Source organism: Salvelinus alpinus, chromosome 35, assembly GCF_045679555.1.
Source record: "Salvelinus alpinus chromosome 35, SLU_Salpinus.1, whole genome shotgun sequence".
NCBI classification, from domain to species: Eukaryota; Metazoa; Chordata; class Actinopteri; order Salmoniformes; family Salmonidae; genus Salvelinus; species Salvelinus alpinus.
In genome coordinates this window covers 6443074-6462441 of record NC_092120.1, presented here as the reverse complement: position 1 = coordinate 6462441, position 19368 = coordinate 6443074, and the positions used below count along the sequence as shown (strand labels likewise).

Here is a 19368-nt window from a genome sequence, read left to right as displayed (position 1 = left end):
TCATGTCCCAGTGGAGTAAAGGTTAGAGTTAAGCAGAGTTTCACATTCAGCCTAGTCTGGCTCTCTGCTGGGTCTCTCTCCGTCTGCCGTCATCCAGTCAACAACACACAGGGGGAAGTGCTAGGGAGGGAGGATTTAGTATAGACTGATACCTGACCTCCCGCCCTCTGTCCCCCACCCACCAATCACACTGTTCTGTTGTCCTGACTTTGCCCTGGTAGGCCATTAGGATCCAAAAGTGAAGGCACTGGTAGACACAGTTGGTGAGGATGGGGAAAGAGTGGGAGAGGGGGATGAGGACTGACTTCCCCTTGCCCCTTCTCCCCTCAGCTTGCTCCCTGAAATGTCCAGGTGTACAATCACTCAGACCAAACAAATGGGAGGAGACCTGAATCTGCTGTCCAATAACACAGGAGGAGGGAATTCCAAGTCACAGTAGCCCTGGAGCTCAGTCAATCACAGCAGCTCAATCACTGAGGCACGGCCAATGGGATGGAATGCAAAACGTCTGTGGGTGGCATATACAGCCGTTCCATTGATGCAGCAGAGAGTGAGAGGGCGTGTTGAGAGCAACAGCTTTTCCTGATTGGATAGTTGTGCAAAAGAGGTGTTGGCGGATAAGCATGTCTGTCTGTCTGTCTGTCTGTCTTTGAGGACAAAGCAGAGGTTGGTTGTGTTTGTGAGTGTGTATTTGTGAGTTTGTGTGTCTGTGTCTGTCTGGTCTTGTCTTGGAGCAGATTGTGTTTGTGTGTGAAGATAAATAGATAGATCAGCATTAAATGTAGTTTCCCTGAAAATTGTTTTTAATGAGTTTTGGCACACTGCGGTACTTGACTGGTTTGAGTTGAGGTGTGTTGAGGGCTGTTGAGACGTACTGGAGGTGGTGGGGGTAGGGTCAGGGGTCAGTTCTGTACTGGCCACAGAGTCACAGTGTGTCTGTCCAGCAGTCTCCTTGGTCGACGGGGAAGGGGAGGGGATTCACATTGAGGACTGTTGTTATTGGAGCAGATCACTCTTCTTATTGAGGGAGTAAGAAACCTGCAGCGAGGAAAAACAACAGAAATCTGACTATACTGAGGGCTAACATGTGATGCTGAAACAGAACAATAGAAAGAAAGAACTCGACTGAAATAAAAGGTATAATACTGTATCATATTTTTCCTGTTTTGTGTCAATACAGTACTGCATTTCCGTTTGGGGAATTCTACGGCGGAAACTTTTAAGTTTCCCACAGAATATTAAAGTGACTTATCACAGTAATGCATCAACATCAACAACACTCAGGAAATGTGGAATTTACCTGTGGAGAAAATACATATTAATATAGAATTTACCTGTGGAGAAAATACATATTAATATAGAATTTACCTGTGGAGAAAAGTAGCGATGCCCTTTAGTCTGAGGGATGTTCTGGACACGATCTGTTCACCTCAAACCACTCATCAATACAGCTGACAGAGAGAGAACAGGAGACACAATCAGGCAGAACATAGCACATACTACATACAGTGCATTCGAAAAGTATTCAGACCCCTTTTCCCCCCCAAAATGATTCCACGCTACAGCCTTATTCTAAAATGGATGAAATGATTTTTTTCTTCATCAATCTACACACAATAACCCATAATGACAAAGTGGAAACAGGTTTTTAGGGATAGGCGTCCCGCTAGTGGGACACCAGTCGACATCATCCGGTGAAATTGGAGGGTGCGCAATTCAAATAAATAATGGTAATATTAAACATTCATGAACATACAAGTATCTTATATAATTTAAAAGCTTAAATTCTTGTTAATCTAACTGCATTGTCCGATTTACAATAGGCTTTACAGTGAAAGCATACCATGCAATTGTCTGAGGACGGCGCCCCACTCGAACATATTTTTCAACCAGCACAGGCTTCATAAAATCACAAATAGCGATTAAATAAATCACTTACTTTTGAAGATCTTCCTCTGTTTGCAATCCCAAGGGTCCCAGCTACAACATGAATGGTCATTGTGTTAGATAAAATCCTTGTTTATATCCCAAAAAGTCTGTTTAGTTGGCGCCATCGATTTCAGTAATCCACTCGTTCAACATGCAGACAAAGGAGTCCAAAAAGTTACCTCTAAACGTTGTCCAAACAAGTTAAACAATGTTTCTATTTAAATCCTCAGGTACCCTAAAATGTAAATAAACTATAATTTTTCATACAGAAAGTACTATGTTCAAAAGGAAAGTAAAATTAGTAAGCGTGCGCCTTCTTCCGCGTGCGCCGAAAGAGTGATATTGTTCTGGTGCCCTCTTCACCAAAACTCAAAATTCCTGCTCGTTTTTCAAGAAACAAGCCTGAAACCTTGAATAAAGACTGTTGACATCTAGTGGAAGCCATAGGAATTGCAATCTGGGAGCCGGAATTACATAGGACCCATAGCTTTCCATTGTAAGAGCCTGGGACCTAAAAAAAATATTTAAAAAATCTGGGTTTTTCTTCTGATTTTTTCCTGCTATATCAATTCTGTTATAGTCTCAGACATTATTTTAATAGTTTTAGAAACTTCAACGTTTTTTCTATCCAATGCAACAAATTATATGCATATCCTGGCTTCTGGGCCTGAGTAACAGGCAGTGCTTTGGGCACGTCAGATTCAGGAAACTAGACCCTATCACAGAGAGGTTTTAACAGAAATACCATTTACATAAGTATTCAGACCCTTTGCTATGAGACTCAAAATTGTGCTCAGGTGCATCCTGTTTCCATTGATCATCCTTGAGATGTTTCTACAACTTGATTGGAGTCCACCTGTGGTAAATTCAATTGATTGGACATGATTTGGATAGGCACACACCTGTCTAAATAAGGTCCCACAGTTGACAGTTCATGTCAGAGCAAAAACCAAGCCATGAGGTCGAAAGAATTGTCCGTAGAACTCTGAGACAGGATTGTGTCGAGGCACAGATCTGGGGAAGGGTACCAAAACATTTCTTCAGCATTGAAGGTCCCCAAGAACACAGTGGCCTCTATCATTCTTAAATGGAAGAAGTTTGGAAACACCAAGACTCTTCCTTCCTAGAGCTGACCGCCCGGCCAAACTGAGCAATTGGGGGGGAAAGGCCTTGGTCAGGGAGGTGACCAAGAACCCGATGGTCACTCTGACAGAGCTCCAGAGTTCCTCTGTGGAGATGGAAGAAACTTCCAGAAGGACAAGCATCTGTGCTGCACTCCACCAATCAGGTCATTATGGTAGAATGGCCAGACGGAAGCCACTCCTCAGTAAAAGGCACATGACAGCCTATGAGAAACAAGACTCTCTGGTCTGATGAAACCAAGATTGAACTCTTTGGCCTGAATGCCAATCGTCACATCTAGAGGAAACCTGGCACCATCCCTACGGTGAAGCATGGTGGTGGCAGCATCATGCCATGGTGATGTTTTTCAGCTGCAGGGACTGGTAGACTAGTCAGGATCGAGGGAAAGATGAGCGAAGCAAAGTACAGAGAAGTCCTGGATGAAAACCTGCTCCAGAGCACTCAGGACCTCAGACTGGGGCGAAGGTTCAACTTCCAACAGGACAACGAGCCTAAGAACACAGCTAAAACAACGCAGGAGTGGCTTCGGGACAAGTCTTTGAATGTCCTTGAGTGGCCCAGCCAGAGCCAGGACTTGAACCCGATCAAACATTTCTGGAGAGACCTGAAAATAGCTGTGCAGCGACGCTCCCCATCCAACCTGACGGCGCTTGAGAGAATCTGTAGAGAGGAATAGGAGAAACTCCCCAGGTGTGCCAAGCTTCTAGCATCATACCCAAGAAGTCTCAAGGCTGTAATCGCTGCCAAAGGTGCTTCAACAAAGAACTGAGTAAAGGGTCTGAATACTTATGTAAATGTGATATTTAAGCAACACTTTCCTAAAACCTGTTTATGCTTTGTCATTAACGAGTATTGTTTGTAGATTGATGAGGGTGAAAAAAACAATTTAATCCATTTTAGAATAAGGCTGTAACGTAACAAAATGTGGAAAAGTCAAGGGGTCTGAATACTTTGTAAATTCACTGTATACAGAACAAAAGAAGGGAGGGGGAGGGAGACACAGAGAGAGAGAGCAGGAAAGATGATGCATACACGTACCGGTTGAGGAAAACAGGAGAGATCCCTCTTGTCGTAGGTTGTACAGAAACATTTTGTGATAGAGAGAGGGGGAGAGAATGAGAGAGGTATATAGAAAGAAGGGGAGAGAGAGGGATAGAGAGACTTACCCTTTGTGGTATATGCAGAGACAGGGCAGGCGAGCAATGGTGTCCCCCTGTACCAGCTCCTCTAGGCAGATTGCACATTCCCCTGCATCCTTACTCAGGACATCCTCTGGAGGGAGAGAGAGCAAGAGAGAGAGTGTGTGAGTGAGTGAGTGAGTGAGTGAGTGAGTGACAGAAAATAGAGCTAGACTGCCCATTTAATCAACCAGGCCAAAGCCAGCTGCACTCTCCACCACCACAGCCTTGTCAAAGCCTGCAAACAGCCCTAGTCACAGCCTGCAAAGAACCACAGGGCTTAAGCGTGGAGGCTGGGGAGAGAGAGAAAGATAGAGAGAACACCTATGAGTATCAAAACACACACACACACACCAACATGATACCGCCATGATTGGCTAAGAATGATTGCATTTACACTACATTTCCTGAAGGGGGAGCTCTATATCCATGGTTAAACCCTAGTAGTCTATATGGACCAAACTAGTATTGGGAGCAGGCTCTAATGCAGTGGGACATGTGATGTCATGCTGAGAGGAGGAGGAGGTGGAGAGGTGCATTTGGTCTTTCTTCCTTACAAACAACAACACACATAGTTTAAAGCAAGTGCTGTTCTGCATCAAGCTCTGCCTAGTGTGGAATTGATAGGAGGAATCCCACTACTACAGTGTCTATTATGGCTCCAGACTGACAACACAGCACTTCTCTGTCATAGGATCCCTTCTGAGGTCACAGAACGGCATTACAACCATCTATTCTCTATATTAATCTATTTAATCTACTCAGGGAATAATTCACCCAGTCAGACTACACTGTGTAGCACAACCAAATCAATGGATTGTCAGTCAAGGTTAATGTTTAGTGGTTGATGACTGTTTCAGAATGAGCAAAGGGGATATTGCTATTAACTCCCAATAACTGTCGCCTAAAATAATTCATTTACTTCTGCCTTCACACAACACAAGGGTGAGTCCAAAATGGCACCATATTCACTATTAGACAGGAGACCTGGTCAAAAGTAGTGTACTATATAGGGAATAGGGTGCCATGTCAGACTCACACAAGTGCTTGCATACTTGTACCATTGTGTCTGCCTGGGTTAATAATTTGCATAATTCAACAAATCTCCCCATAAACAGAGCCACTATCTTTATTTCAACAGTTGGTTCTGTATGTCATGTTATCTACCGCCCTCAGACCAAATCCTGCTTCAATAATTGATTATTTACTCATGCTGGAAGCAAGTGAGAAGGAAAACTGCTCACATGCAGAGTTAATTGTGTGCAGTGTGTGTACACGCACGCATCTACTTAAAATACACACAAACACACAACAACACACGCAAACTTGCTTCCATTGTGAAGGTTAACCCAGGACTGGGCAGGACAGGGTGTGGGTCCAGTCTAAGGAGAACTCTCTCTCTCAATTTTTATCTGATGTGTTATAGAAACACATGTTACTGGCTCAGCTGACAGCTACAGAAAACACAGATGGGGGGCAAGGGACTCAGAAAAAGGACACGCACACATGTACATACACACCGGAGGGTTATGGCCTCATTAAATCACCAGGCTACTACTGTTCCTGTAAAAACTGACCAAAACACTGTGTGTGTTAAACAGAGAGCAGGACAGCAGGCATAGAGAGAGAGAGAGAGAGAGGGGTAGCTATGTATATTGTTGTAACACTGTATATAGCCATAATATGACATTTGAATTGTCTCTATTCCTCTTTTGTGAGTGTAATGTTTACTGTACATTTTGATTGTTTATGTTACCTGTTTATTATCTATTTAACTTGTTTGGCAATGTAAACATATGTTTCCTATGCCAATAAAGCCATTTGAATAGAAATGAGAGAGAAAGAGAGTGAGAGAGAGAGGGAGCGAGCGAGAGATAGAGAGAGAGCATTCCTCTCTAAATAATCTACCACGTGGGTTTTGATGTTGGTGACCTTGCACATACACGCACACACGTACACAAATACACACGTACACACACCCAAACCCACACACTGCAGGAGGTGTCTTGGGCTGGAATATGATGCATTTTCGAGAAAATGTTATTTTAGTATTTAATTAGAGTCCAATCCAAAATCTTTAAGAATGATGTATTGGGGATATCTAACCCCTTCTATCCCACAGTGTTAGTTTCCTTGTTAAATTGTCAATTCTTCCTTAACTCCAGACAATGAGAAGAAGAAGAGAGTCTTCACACACAGAGACGCGTATAAAGCTCTCCCTCACCCTCCATTTGGCAAATCTGACCATAATTATATCCTCCTGATTCCTGTTTACAAGCAAAAATTAAAGCAGGAAGCACCAGTGTCTCGGGATATAAAGAAGTGGTCAGATGAAGCAGATGCTAAGCTACAGGACTGTTTTGCTAGCACAGACTGGAATGTGTTCCGGGACTCTTCCGATGGCATTGAGGAGTATACCACATCGGTCACTGGCTTCATCAATATGTGCATCGATGACGTCGTCCCCACAGTGACTGTACGTACATACCCCAAACAGAGGCCATGGATTACAGGCAACATCCGCACTGAGCTAAAGGGTAGAGCTGCCGCTTTCAAGGAGCAGGACTCTAACCTGGAAGCTTATAAAAAATCCCGCTATGCTTTCCGACGAACCATCAAACAGGCAAAACATCAATACAGGACTAAGATCGAATCGTACTACACCGGCTTCAACGTTCGTCGGATGTGGCAGGGCTTGAGTAAGACCTTTAAACAGGTCAACATTCACATGGCCGCAGGGCCAGACGGATTACCAGGACGTGTACTCCGAGCATGCGCTGACCAACTGGCAAGTGTCTTCACTGACATGTTCAACCTCTCCCTGTCTGAGTCTGTAATACCAACATGTTTCAAGCAGACCACCATAGTCCCTGTGCCCAAGAACACGAAGGTAACCTGCCTAAATGACTACTGACCTGTGCACTCACATCTGTAGCCATGAAGTGCTTTGAAAGGCTGGTCATGGCTCACAATACCATTATCCCAGAAACCCTAGACCCACTCCAATGTGCATACCGCCCAAAGAGATCCACCGATGATGCAATCTCTATTGCACTCCACACTGCCCTTTCACACCTGGACAAAAGGAACACCAATGTGAGAATGCTATTCATTGACTACAGCTTAGCGTTCAAAGCCCATCTCTAAGCTAAGGACCCTGGGACTAAACACCTCCCTCTGCAACTGGATCCTTGACTTCCTGACGGGCTGCTCCCAAGTGGTAAGGGTAGGTAACAACACATCCGCCACTCTTATCCTTAACACGGGGGCCCCTCAGGGGTGTGTGCTCTGTCCCCTCCTGTACTCCCTGTTCACTAATGACTGCATGGCCAGGCACGACTCCAACACCATCATTAAGTTTGTCGATGACACAACAGTGGTAGGCCTGATCACCGACAACGATGAGACAGCCTATAGGGAGGAGGTCACAGACCTGAACGTGTGGTGCAAGGACAACAACCTCTCCCTCAATGTGATCAAGACAAAGGAGATGATTGTGGACTACAGGAAAAGGAGGACCGAGCACGCCCCCATTCTCATCGAGGGAGCTGTAGTGGAGCAGGTTGAGAAATTCAAGTACCTTGGTGTCCACATCACCAACAAACTAACATGGTCCAAGCACACCAAGACAGTCGTGAATAGGGCACGACAAAACCTATTCCCCCCCAGGAGACTGAAAATATTTGGCATGGGTCCTCAGATCTTAAAAAGGTTCTACAGCTGCACTATCGAGAGCATCCTGACGGGTTGCATCACTGCCTGGTATGGAAATTGCTCGGCCTCAGACCGCAAGGCACTACAGAGGGTAGTGCGTACGGCCCAGTACATCACCAGGGCCAAGCTTCCTGCCATCCAGGACCTCTATACCAGGCCCTAAAAACTGTCATAGACTGTTCTCTCTGCTACCGCACTGCAAGCTGTACCGGAGCGCCAAGTCTAGGTCCAAGAGACTTCTAAACAGCTTCTACTCCCAGGCCATAAGACTCCTGAACATCTAATCAAATGGCCACCCAGACTATTTGCATTGCCCCCTCCCTCTTTTATGCTGCTGCCACTCTCTGTTATTATCCATGCATAGTCACTTTAATAATTCTACCTACATGTACATATTACCTCAATTACCTTGACTAACCGGTATACATATTACCTCTACCAACATGTACATTTTACCTCAACTACCTCGTCTTCCTCGACTAACACATTGACTCTGTACCGGTACACCTTGTATATAGCCTCACTATTGCTATTTTCCTGCTGCTCTTGAATTATTTGTTACTTTTATTTCTTTTTGGGGGGTATTTTTCTTAAAACTCCATTGTTGCTTAAGGGTTTATAAGTAAGCATTTCACTGTAAGGTCTACACCTGTTGTATTCGGTGCATGTGACAAATACAATTTGATTTGATTTGAGTGGAGTACCATCAAAACTGAGATAATATGAGGAAGAGAAAGGGAGAGGGAGAAGGGGAGAGGGAGAAGGGGAGAGAGAGGGGGGGGAGGGGGAGAAGGGAAGTGAGAGAGAGCGAAAGAGAGAGGGAGGGAGAAGGGGAGTGAGTGAGAGAAGAGCAGGAGATTTAGAAAGACAGAGAGTACAGGACATAGGAGACACGACAAAATATTAGGAGGGTAGAAAAATGATGATGACAAACAGCATGGCGGAGCGAGGGAGCAAGAGAGAGTGATAGAACGAGGCATGATGACATCAGCATTTTATATTTATTATCTCCTGGAGACAATTAATGTATAAGCATTACCAGGGGAACGGCAGGTACCTGATAGACAGTGTGTGGTCGTGTGTGTGTATGAGAGAGACACACAGAGAGAGAGAGAAAGAAAGAAAGAAAAAGAAAGAGAGCGAAAGAGAGTATATGTGCAAGCAAGAGTATGTGCAGTGCAGTATGTACAGTATATTCCCTATATAGTGCTCACTCTACAGTATATGGGCTCTCGTCAAAAGTAGTGCACTATAGAGGGAATAGGGTGTGATGTAACCAGAAGCTACAGTTCTTCATGACCTGAATAGCGTGTGATGTAACCAGAAGCTACAGTACTTTATGATCTGAATAGCGTGAGATGTAACCAGAAGCTACAGTTCTTTATGATCTGAATAGCGTGTGATGCAACCAGAAGCTACAGTACTTCAAGATCTGAATAGGGTGTGATGTAACCAGAAGCTACAGATCTTTATGATCTGAATAGCGTGTGATGCAACCAGAAGCTACAGTACTTCAAGATCTGAATAGGGTGTGATGTAACCAGAAGCTACAGTACCTTATGATCTGAATAGCGTGTGATGCAACCAGAAGCTACAGTAATTCATGATCTGAATAGCGTGTGATGCAACCAGAAGCTGCAGTAATTCATGATCTGAATAGGGTGCGATGCAACCAGAAGCTACAGTTCTTTATGATCTGAATAGGGTGCGATGCAACCAGAAGCTACAGTTCTTTATGATCTGAATAGGGTGCGATGCAACCAGAAGCTACAGTTCTTTATGATCTGAATAGGGTGCGATGCAACCAGAAGCTACAGTTCTTTATGATCTGAATAGGGTGCGATGCAACCAGAAGCTACAGTTCTTTATGATCTGAATAGGGTGCGATGCAACCAGAAGCTACAGTTCTTTATGATCTGAATAGGGTGCGATGCAACCAGAAGCTACAGTTCTTTATGATCTGAATAGGGTGCGATGCAACCAGAAGCTACAGTTCTTTATGATCTGAATAGGGTGCGATGCAACCAGAAGCTACAGTTCTTTATGATCTGAATAGGGTGCGATGCAACCAGAAGCTACAGTTCTTTATGATCTGAATAGGGTGCGATGCAACCAGAAGCTACAGTTCTTTATGATCTGAATAGGGTGTGATGTAACCAGAAGCTACAGTTCTTTATGATCTGAATAGGGTGCGATGCAACCAGAAGCTACAGTTCTTTATGATCTGAATAGGGTGCGATGTAACCAGAAGCTACAGTTCTTTATGATCTGAATAGGGTGCGATGTAACCAGAAGCTACAGTTCTTTATGATCTGAATAGGGTGCGATGTAACCAGAAGCTACAGTTCTTTATGATCTGAATAGGGTGCGATGCAACCAGAAGCTACAGTTCTTTATGATCTGAATAGCGTGTGATGCAACCAGAAGCTACAGTACTTCAAGATCTGAATAGGGTGTGATGTAACCAGAAGCTACAGATCTTTATGATCTGAATAGCGTGTGATGCAACCAGAAGCTACAGTTCTTTATGATCTGAATAGGGTGCGATGCAACCAGAAGCTACAGTTCTTTATGATCTGAATAGGGTGCGATGTAACCAGAAGCTACAGTTCTTTATGATCTGAATAGGGTGCGATGCAACCAGAAGCTACAGTTCTTTATGATCTGAATAGGGTGCGATGTAACCAGAAGCTACAGTTCTTTATGATCTGAATAGGGTGCGATGTAACCAGAAGCTACAGTTCTTTATGATCTGAATAGGGTGCGATGTAACCAGAAGCTACAGTTCTTTATGATCTGAATAGGGTGCGATGCAACCAGAAGCTACAGTCATTTATGATCTGAATAGCGTGAGATGTAACCAGAAGCTACAGTTCTTTATGATCTGAATAGGGTGCGATGCAACCAGAAGCTACAGTTCTTTATGATCTGAATAGCGTGTGATGCAACCAGAAGCTACAGTACTTCAAGATCTGAATAGGGTGTGATGTAACCAGAAGCTACAGTACCTTATGATCTGAATAGCGTGTGATGCAACCAGAAGCTACAGTAATTCATGATCTGAATAGCGTGTGATGCAACCAGAAGCTGCAGTAATTCATGATCTGAATAGGGTGCGATGCAACCAGAAGCTACAGTTCTTTATGATCTGAATAGGGTGCGATGCAACCAGAAGCTACAGTTCTTTATGATCTGAATAGGGTGCGATGCAACCAGAAGCTACAGTTCTTTATGATCTGAATAGGGTGCGATGCAACCAGAAGCTACAGTTCTTTATGATCTGAATAGGGTGTGATGCAACCAGAAGCTACAGTTCTTTATGATCTGAAAAGGGTGCGATGCAACCAGAAGCTACAGTTCTTTATGATCTGAATAGGGTGCGATGCAACCAGAAGCTACAGTTCTTTATGATCTGAATAGGGTGCGATGCAACCAGAAGCTACAGTTCTTTATGATCTGAATAGGGTGCGATGTAACCAGAAGCTACAGTTCTTTATGATCTGAATAGGGTGCGATGCAACCAGAAGCTACAGTTCTTTATGATCTGAATAGGGTGCGATGTAACCAGAAGCTACAGTTCTTTATGATCTGAATAGGGTGCGATGTAACCAGAAGCTACAGTTCTTTATGATCTGAATAGGGTGCGATGTAACCAGAAGCTACAGTTCTTTATGATCTGAATAGGGTGCGATGTAACCAGAAGCTACAGTTCTTTATGATCTGAATAGGGTGCGATGCAACCAGAAGCTACAGTCATTTATGATCTGAATAGGGTGCGATGCAACCAGAAGCTACAGTCATTTATGATCTGAATAGGGTGCGATGCAACCAGAAGCTACAGTTCTTTATGATCTGAATAGGGTGCGATGCAACCAAAAGCTACAGTTCTTTATGATCTGAATAGGGTGCGATGCAACCAGAAGCTACAGTTCTTTATGATCTGAATAGGGTGCGATGTAACCAGAAGCTACAGTTCTTTATGATCTGAATAGGGTGCGATGTAACCAGAAGCTACAGTTCTTTATGATCTGAATAGGGTGCGATGTAACCAGAAGCTACAGTTCTTTATGATCTGAATAGGGTGCGATGTAACCAGAAGCTACAGTTCTTTATGATCTGAATAGGGTGCGATGCAACCAGAAGCTACAGTCATTTATGATCTGAATAGGGTGCGATGCAACCAGAAGCTACAGTCATTTATGATCTGAATAGGGTGCGATGCAACCAGAAGCTACAGTTCTTTATGATCTGAATAGGGTGCGATGCAACCAAAAGCTACAGTTCTTTATGATCTGAATAGGGTGCGAAGCAACCAGAAGCTACAGATCTTTATGATCTGAATAGGGTGCGATGTAACCAGAAGCTACAGTTCTTTATGATCTGAATAGGGTGCGATGTAACCAGAAGCTACAGTTCTTTATGATCTGAATAGGGTGCGATGCAACCAGAAGCTACAGTCATTTATGATCTGAATAGGGTGCGATGCAACCAGAAGCTACAGTTCTTTATGATCTGAATAGGGTGCGATGCAACCAGAAGCTACAGTTCTTTATGATCTGAATAGGGTGCGATGCAACCAGAAGCTACAGTTCTTTATGATCTGAATAGGGTGCGATGCAACCAGAAGCTACAGTTTTTTATGATCTGAATAGGGTAAGATGCAACCAGAAGCTACAGTTCTTTATGATCTGAATAGGGTGCGATGCAACCAGAAGCTACAGTTCTTCATGATCTGAATAGGGTGCGATGCAACCAGAAGCTACAGTTCTTCATGATCTGAATAGGGTGCGATGCAACCAGAAGCTACAGTTCTTTATGATCTGAATAGGGTGCGATGCAACCAGAAGCTACAGTTCTTTATGATCTGAATAGGGTGCGATGCAACCAGAAGCTACAGTTCTTTATGATCTGAATAGGGTGCGATGCAACCAGAAGCTACAGTTCTTTATGATCTGAATAGGGTGCGATGCAACCAGAAGCTACAGTTCTTTATGATCTGAATAGGGTGCGATGCAACCAGAAGCTACAGTTCTTTATGATCTGAATAGGGTGCGATGCAACCAGAAGCTACAGTTCTTTATGATCTGAATAGGGTGCGATGCAACCAGAAGCTACAGTTCTTTATGATCTGAATAGGGTGCGATGCAACCAGAAGCTACAGTTCTTTATGATCTGAATAGGGTGCGATGCAACCAGAAGCTACAGTTCTTTATGATCTGAATAGGGTGCGATGCAACCAGAAGCTACAGTTCTTTATGATCTGAATAGGGTGCGATGTAACCAGAAGCTACAGTTCTTTATGATCTGAATAGGGTGCGATGTAACCAGAAGCTACAGTTCTTTATGATCTGAATAGGGTGAGATGTAACAAGAAGCTACAGTTCTTTATGATCTGAATAGGGTGCGATGCAACCAGAAGCTACAGTTCTTTATGATCTGAATAGGGTGCGATGCAACCAGAAGCTACAGTTTTTTATGATCTGAATAGGGTAAGATGCAACCAGAAGCTACAGTTCTTTATGATCTGAATAGGGTGCGATGCAACCAGAAGCTACAGTTCTTCATGATCTGAATAGGGTGCGATGCAACCAGAAGCTACAGTTCTTCATGATCTGAATAGGGTGCGATGCAACCAGAAGCTACAGTTCTTTATGATCTGAATAGGGTGCGATGCAACCAGAAGCTACAGTTCTTTATGATCTGAATAGGGTGCGATGCAACCAGAAGCTACAGTTCTTTATGATCTGAATAGGGTGCGATTCAACCAGAAGCTACAGTTCTTTATGATCTGAATAGGGTGCGATGCAACCAGAAGCTACAGTTCTTTATGATCTGAATAGGGTGCGATGCAACCAGAAGCTACAGTTCTTTATGATCTGAATAGGGTGCGATGCAACCAGAAGCTACAGTTCTTTATGATCTGAATAGGGTGCGATGCAACCAGAAGCTACAGTTCTTTATGATCTGAATAGGGTGCGATGCAACCAGAAGCTACAGTTCTTTATGATCTGAATAGGGTGCGATGCAACCAGAAGCTACAGTTCTTTATGATCTGAATAGGGTGCGATGTAACCAGAAGCTACAGTTCTTTATGATCTGAATAGGGTGCGATGTAACCAGAAGCTACAGTTCTTTATGATCTGAATAGGGTGAGATGTAACAAGAAGCTACAGTTCTTTATGATCTGAATAGGGTGCGATGTAACAAGAAGCTACAGTTCTTTATGATCTGAATAGGGTGCGATGTAACAAGAAGCTACAGTTCTTTATGATCTGAATAGGGTGCGATGCAACCAGAAGCTACAGTTCTTTATGATCTGAATAGGGTGCGATGCAACCAGAAGCTACAGTTCTTTATGATCTGAATAGGGTGCGATGCAACCAGAAGCTACAGTTCTTTATGATCTGAATAGGGTGCGATGCAACCAGAAGCTACAGTTCTTTATGATCTGAATAGGGTGCGATGCAACCAGAAGCTACAGTTCTTTATGATCTGAATAGCGTGCGATGCAACCAGAAGCTACAGTTCTTTATGATCTGAATAGGGTGCGATGCAACCAGAAGCTACAGTTCTTTATGATCTGAATAGGGTGCGATGCAACCAGAAGCTACAGTTCTTTATGATCTGAATAGGGAGCGATGCAACCAGAAGCTACAGTTCTTTATGATCTGAATAGGGAGCGATGCAACCAGAAGCTACAGTTCTTTATGATCTGAATAGGGAGCGATGCAACCAGAAGCTACAGTTCTTTATGATCTGAATAGCGTGTGATGCAACCAGAAGCTACAGTTCTTTATGATCTGAATAGGGTGCGATGCAACCAGAAGCTACAGTTCTTTATGATCTGAATAGGGTGTGATGCAACCAGAAGCTACAGTTCTTTATGATCTGAATAGGGTGCGATGTAACCAGAAGCTACAGTTCTTTATGATCTGAATAGGGTGCGATGCAACCAGAAGCTACAGTTCTTTATGATCTGAATAGGGTGTGATGCAACCAGAGGCTACAGTTCTTTATGATCTGAATAGGGTGCGATGCAACCAGAAGCTACAGTTCTTTATGATCTGAATAGGGAGCGATGCAACCAGAAGCTACAGTTCTTTATGATTTGAATAGGGAGCGATGCAACCAGAAGCTACAGTTCTTTATGATCTGAATAGCGTGTGATGCAACCAGAAGCTACAGTTCTTTATGATCTGAATAGGGTGCGATGCAACCAGAAGCTACAGTTCTTTATGATCTGAATAGGGTGCGATGCAACCAGAAGCTACAGTTCTTTATGATCTGAATAGGGTGCGATGTAACCAGAAGCTACAGTTCTTTATGATCTGAATAGGGTGCGATGCAACCAGAAGCTACAGTTCTTTATGATCTGAATAGGGTGCGATGCAACCAGAAGCTACAGTTCTTTATGATCTGAATAGGGTGCGATGTAACCAGAAGCTACAGTTCTTTATGATCTGAATAGGGTGCGATGCAACCAGAAGCTACAGTTCTTTATGATCTGAATAGGGTGCGATGCAACCAGAAGCTAGTTCTTCATTATCTTAGTCTATGCCGCTCTGACATTGCTCGTCCATATATTTACAGATTCTTAATTCCATTCCTTTACTTAGATTTGTATGTATTGGGTATATGTTGTGAAACTGTTAGATATTACTTGCTAGATATTACTGCACTGTCGGAGCTAGAAACACAAGCATTTCACTACACCCGCAATAACATCTGGTAAACACGTGTACGTGACCAATAAAATTTAAATTATTTTACAATACGATGTTCTCTCTGATCAAATTGTTTTCATTTCACTTAAGTTAGAGTTACAGGGACATTGATATGAGATCATGAGGTAGCATTGGTTCTTAAATGGAGTTGATTTCCATGGCTGACCATTAGTGACTGTCAGTGTGTGTGTGTGCTTTATCGGTGCCATCATGCATGACAAGAGCTGAGTGTGATGTAACCTTTAAGCCTGCCGAACCTGCTAACAGTTGGGTTCTAGACTCCATCCAATAGGAGATCAGTGACAGTGCAGCTGCTGTGGTGTGTATGTGATCAGCTTAGCCTGGACTCTGTTTCCACTGCTACAGGAATAGACCGGGGCTACATAGCTCCGGAGACCAGCTGTGTGTGTGTCTCTACCTTGCGTTGAACATGTCTGACATAGTTTAGGACGTTGGGTGTATTGACTGTGTGTGTGCATGTGAGAGAGGCGTGTGTGTGTGTGTGTGTGAGAAAGATTTGGCACTGTGTGTTTATATGTGTGTGTGTGTGTGTGTGTACGTGCATGGTAAACAGAGCTAAACAGCAGTGTTTCTGGTGTACATGACATTGGAGCGGTGGGTATGTGTTGGACTGCAGGCAGCTCAGAGCTGAGACTGGGATGGTCAGTGCTTTAGACTGGATTTATGACATCCTCTCAGTGACCTTGACAGATAGAGGGAGGGACAACACACACTATGCACAGCACCACACACACACATAACTGCACATACACATTGTGTGTACAGTTAACTGCCAAAATAATGGAAACATGTGAGTAAATGAGGGACACAAAGTATATTGAAAGCAGGTGTTTCCACACAGGTGTGGTTCCTGATTTAATTAACATCCCATCATGCTTAGGGTCATGTATGAAATGCTGGGCAGGCCATTATTTTGGCAGTTACTTGAATATCATATATGCAGCAACAGCATACAGCATTGTTGTGTCCCAATCCAAAGGCAGCTGCCTGCATCCTATTGGCTTAAAAAGGCACCTACCTTTGTTGGTAGCATTTTTGTCAGAAGGTAACTGAAAAGGAATCTAATTTGAGAGGGGATTTGAAGGCAGCAGCACGTGATAACGCATAACGTTTGTTTATATTGTATCCACTGTAGTAGCGTGAACAGTACAAAGCCCTATGAGATCCTCAAAAAGTTCTACAGCTGCTACATTGAGAGCATCTTGACTGGCTGCATCACCACTTGGTATGGTAACTGCTTGGCATCTGACCGCAAGGCAGAGTTCCCTGCGAGTTCCCTCCCAGAGCTCCCTGCCTTCCAGGACCACTATACCAGGCGGTGTAAGAGAAAGGCCCTAAAAACGATCAAAGACTCCAGCCACCCAAGTCATAGACTGTTCTCTTTGCTACCGCACGGCAAGCAGTACCGATGCACCAAGTCTGGAACCAGCAGGACCCTGAACAGCTTCTATCCCCAAGCCATAAGACTGCTAAATAGTTAACCAATAGCTACCCGGACTATCTGATTGACCCTTTTTGCAATAACTCTTTTGACTCATCACATACGCGGTGCTGCTACTGTTTCTGATCTATCCTGTTGCCTAGTCACTTTATCCCTACCTATATGTACACATCTACCTCATTTACCTCTTACCCGTGGACATCCACTCTGTACTGGTCAGGCAGGTCACCCGTGATTCAAGTCAGTATTCGACGTACATCCATGTCTGAGGACGTTGAGAGATGACATGGAAACCGGCTACTAGGGGCAACAATGATCGCTGTTACCTTCAAGTAGGTTTCAGTTTTGCTAGGGCGTTGTGGACGGGTATGTCAGATAGGTGTAAGCATCTGCTTATGGTTCCAAAAGTTAACCATTCAGAGTTAATGCCTAACCTTAAGAATTCAGAGTTAATGCCTAACCTTAAGAATTCAGAGTTAATGCCTAAACTTAACCTTGGAACGATACAGAGAAGTAACCAAACACTTAGAAATTTGACATTTGGAACGACTTTGAAATTTGACATCTGAGAAACATGGATGAATGTCTAACTCTGACGTGAGACTGTGAGAGCTAGTTGGTACTGGTACCCTGTGTATACAGCCAAGTTATCCTTACTCACTGTGTATTTATTCCTTGTGTTATTATTTTTCTATCATTTTCTTTTCTCTCTGCATTGAAGGGAAGGGCCCGTAACTAAGCATTTCACTGTTAGTCTACACCTGTTGTTTACGAAGCATGTGACAAATAACATTTGATTTGAAACGGACTAGCCAATGCAGGACCTTGGAGTGATCAGACCAAAGCACCAGCAGGGTATCAGACAATATCTCAACATGACCTCTGACACTTTCCGACCCAACCCAGGTCAAGACTTCCTCTGCTCCCTTCCAGCTCTGGTTCCCTCAGTAGGGGACCTCAGCAGCAGAGTGGGAGGGGGGAGTGTGCAGGGTAAGCCTTCTTTCCTCCACCTGTTTCCTCCTCCATCTGTCCTCCTCCCTTTTATGATAACATAGAGTGCTTTTCTCTCTCTCTCCTTTGCCCAGACTACAGCCCACAGCCCAGCCCCCCATTTATACTGAACAAAAATATAAACGCAACATGCAACAATTTCAATGATTTTACTAGAGTTCAAATGAGGAAATCAGTCAATTTAAATGAATTCATTATGCCCTAATATAAAGATTTCACACTGGGCAGGGGCGCAGCCAAGGGGGAGCCAGCCCCAGCCAATCAGAATGAGTTTTTCCCCACAAAAGGGCTTTATTACAGACAGAAATACTCCTCAGTTTCATCAGCTGTCCGGGTGGCTGGTCTCAGATGATCCCGCAGGTGAAGAAGCCGAATGTGAATGTCCTGGGCTGGCGTGGTTATACGTGGTCTGTGGTTGTGAGGTCGTTGGACATACTGCCAAATTCTCTAACATTCAATGCTCTGGCAACAGCTCTGGTGGACATTCCTGCAGTCAGCATGCCAATTGCACATTCCGTCAAAACTTGAGACATCTGTGGCATTCTGTTGTGTGACAAAACTGTACATTTTAGAGTGGCCTTTTATTATCCCCAGCACAAGGTGCGCCTGTGTAATGATCATGCTGTTTAATCAGCTTCTTGTTATGCCACAACTGTCAGGAGGGTGGATTATCTTGGCAAATGAGAAATGCTCACTAACAGGGATGTAAATAAATTTGTGCACCAACATTTTTTGAGAAATAAGCTTTTTGTGCATATGGAACATTTCTGTGATACTTTTTTTCAGCTCATGAAACCCACACTTTACATGTTGCGTTTATATTTTTGTTCAGTATACAAACGACACACACCATGCAAATGAACGGAGATTGATTTTAGGTGCCAATAATATAAACCATAAATATATTCCTAACAACTTCTATCCCTGGTTCTGAAGATGGAAGGTCTGTATGGGGAGGGTGGGACCTGTATGGGGAGGGTGGGACCTGTATGGGGAGGGTGGGGTCTGTATGGGGAGGGTGGGGTCTGTATGGGGAAGGTGGGGCCTGTATGGGGAGGGTGGGGCCTGTATGGGGAGGGTGGGGCCTGTATGGAGAGGGAGGGGTCTGTATGGGGAGGGAGGGTCTGTATGGGGAGGGTGGGGTCTGTATGGGGAGGGTGGGGTCTGTATGGGGAAGGTGGGGTCTGTATGGGGAGGGTGGGGTCTG

At 43.9% G+C, this 19368-nt stretch overlaps 1 protein-coding gene across 1 annotated transcript in view; it reads right to left on the bottom strand.

The window, feature by feature from the left end:
• Nucleotides 1-779: 779 nt before the first annotated feature.
• LOC139564673 (E3 ubiquitin-protein ligase znrf2-like) overlaps nt 780-19368 on the bottom strand; it is a 69057-nt gene continuing 50468 nt past the window's right edge. The window contains exons 3-5 of the mRNA XM_071384410.1: nt 4239-4344; nt 1369-1451; nt 780-1038 (exon numbers count right to left, since the gene is read on the bottom strand). Coding sequence (XP_071240511.1) covers nt 1394-1451; nt 4239-4344 — 164 coding nt within the window. The 3' untranslated portion in view covers nt 780-1038; nt 1369-1393. The remainder of the gene's footprint in view (nt 1039-1368; nt 1452-4238; nt 4345-19368) is intronic.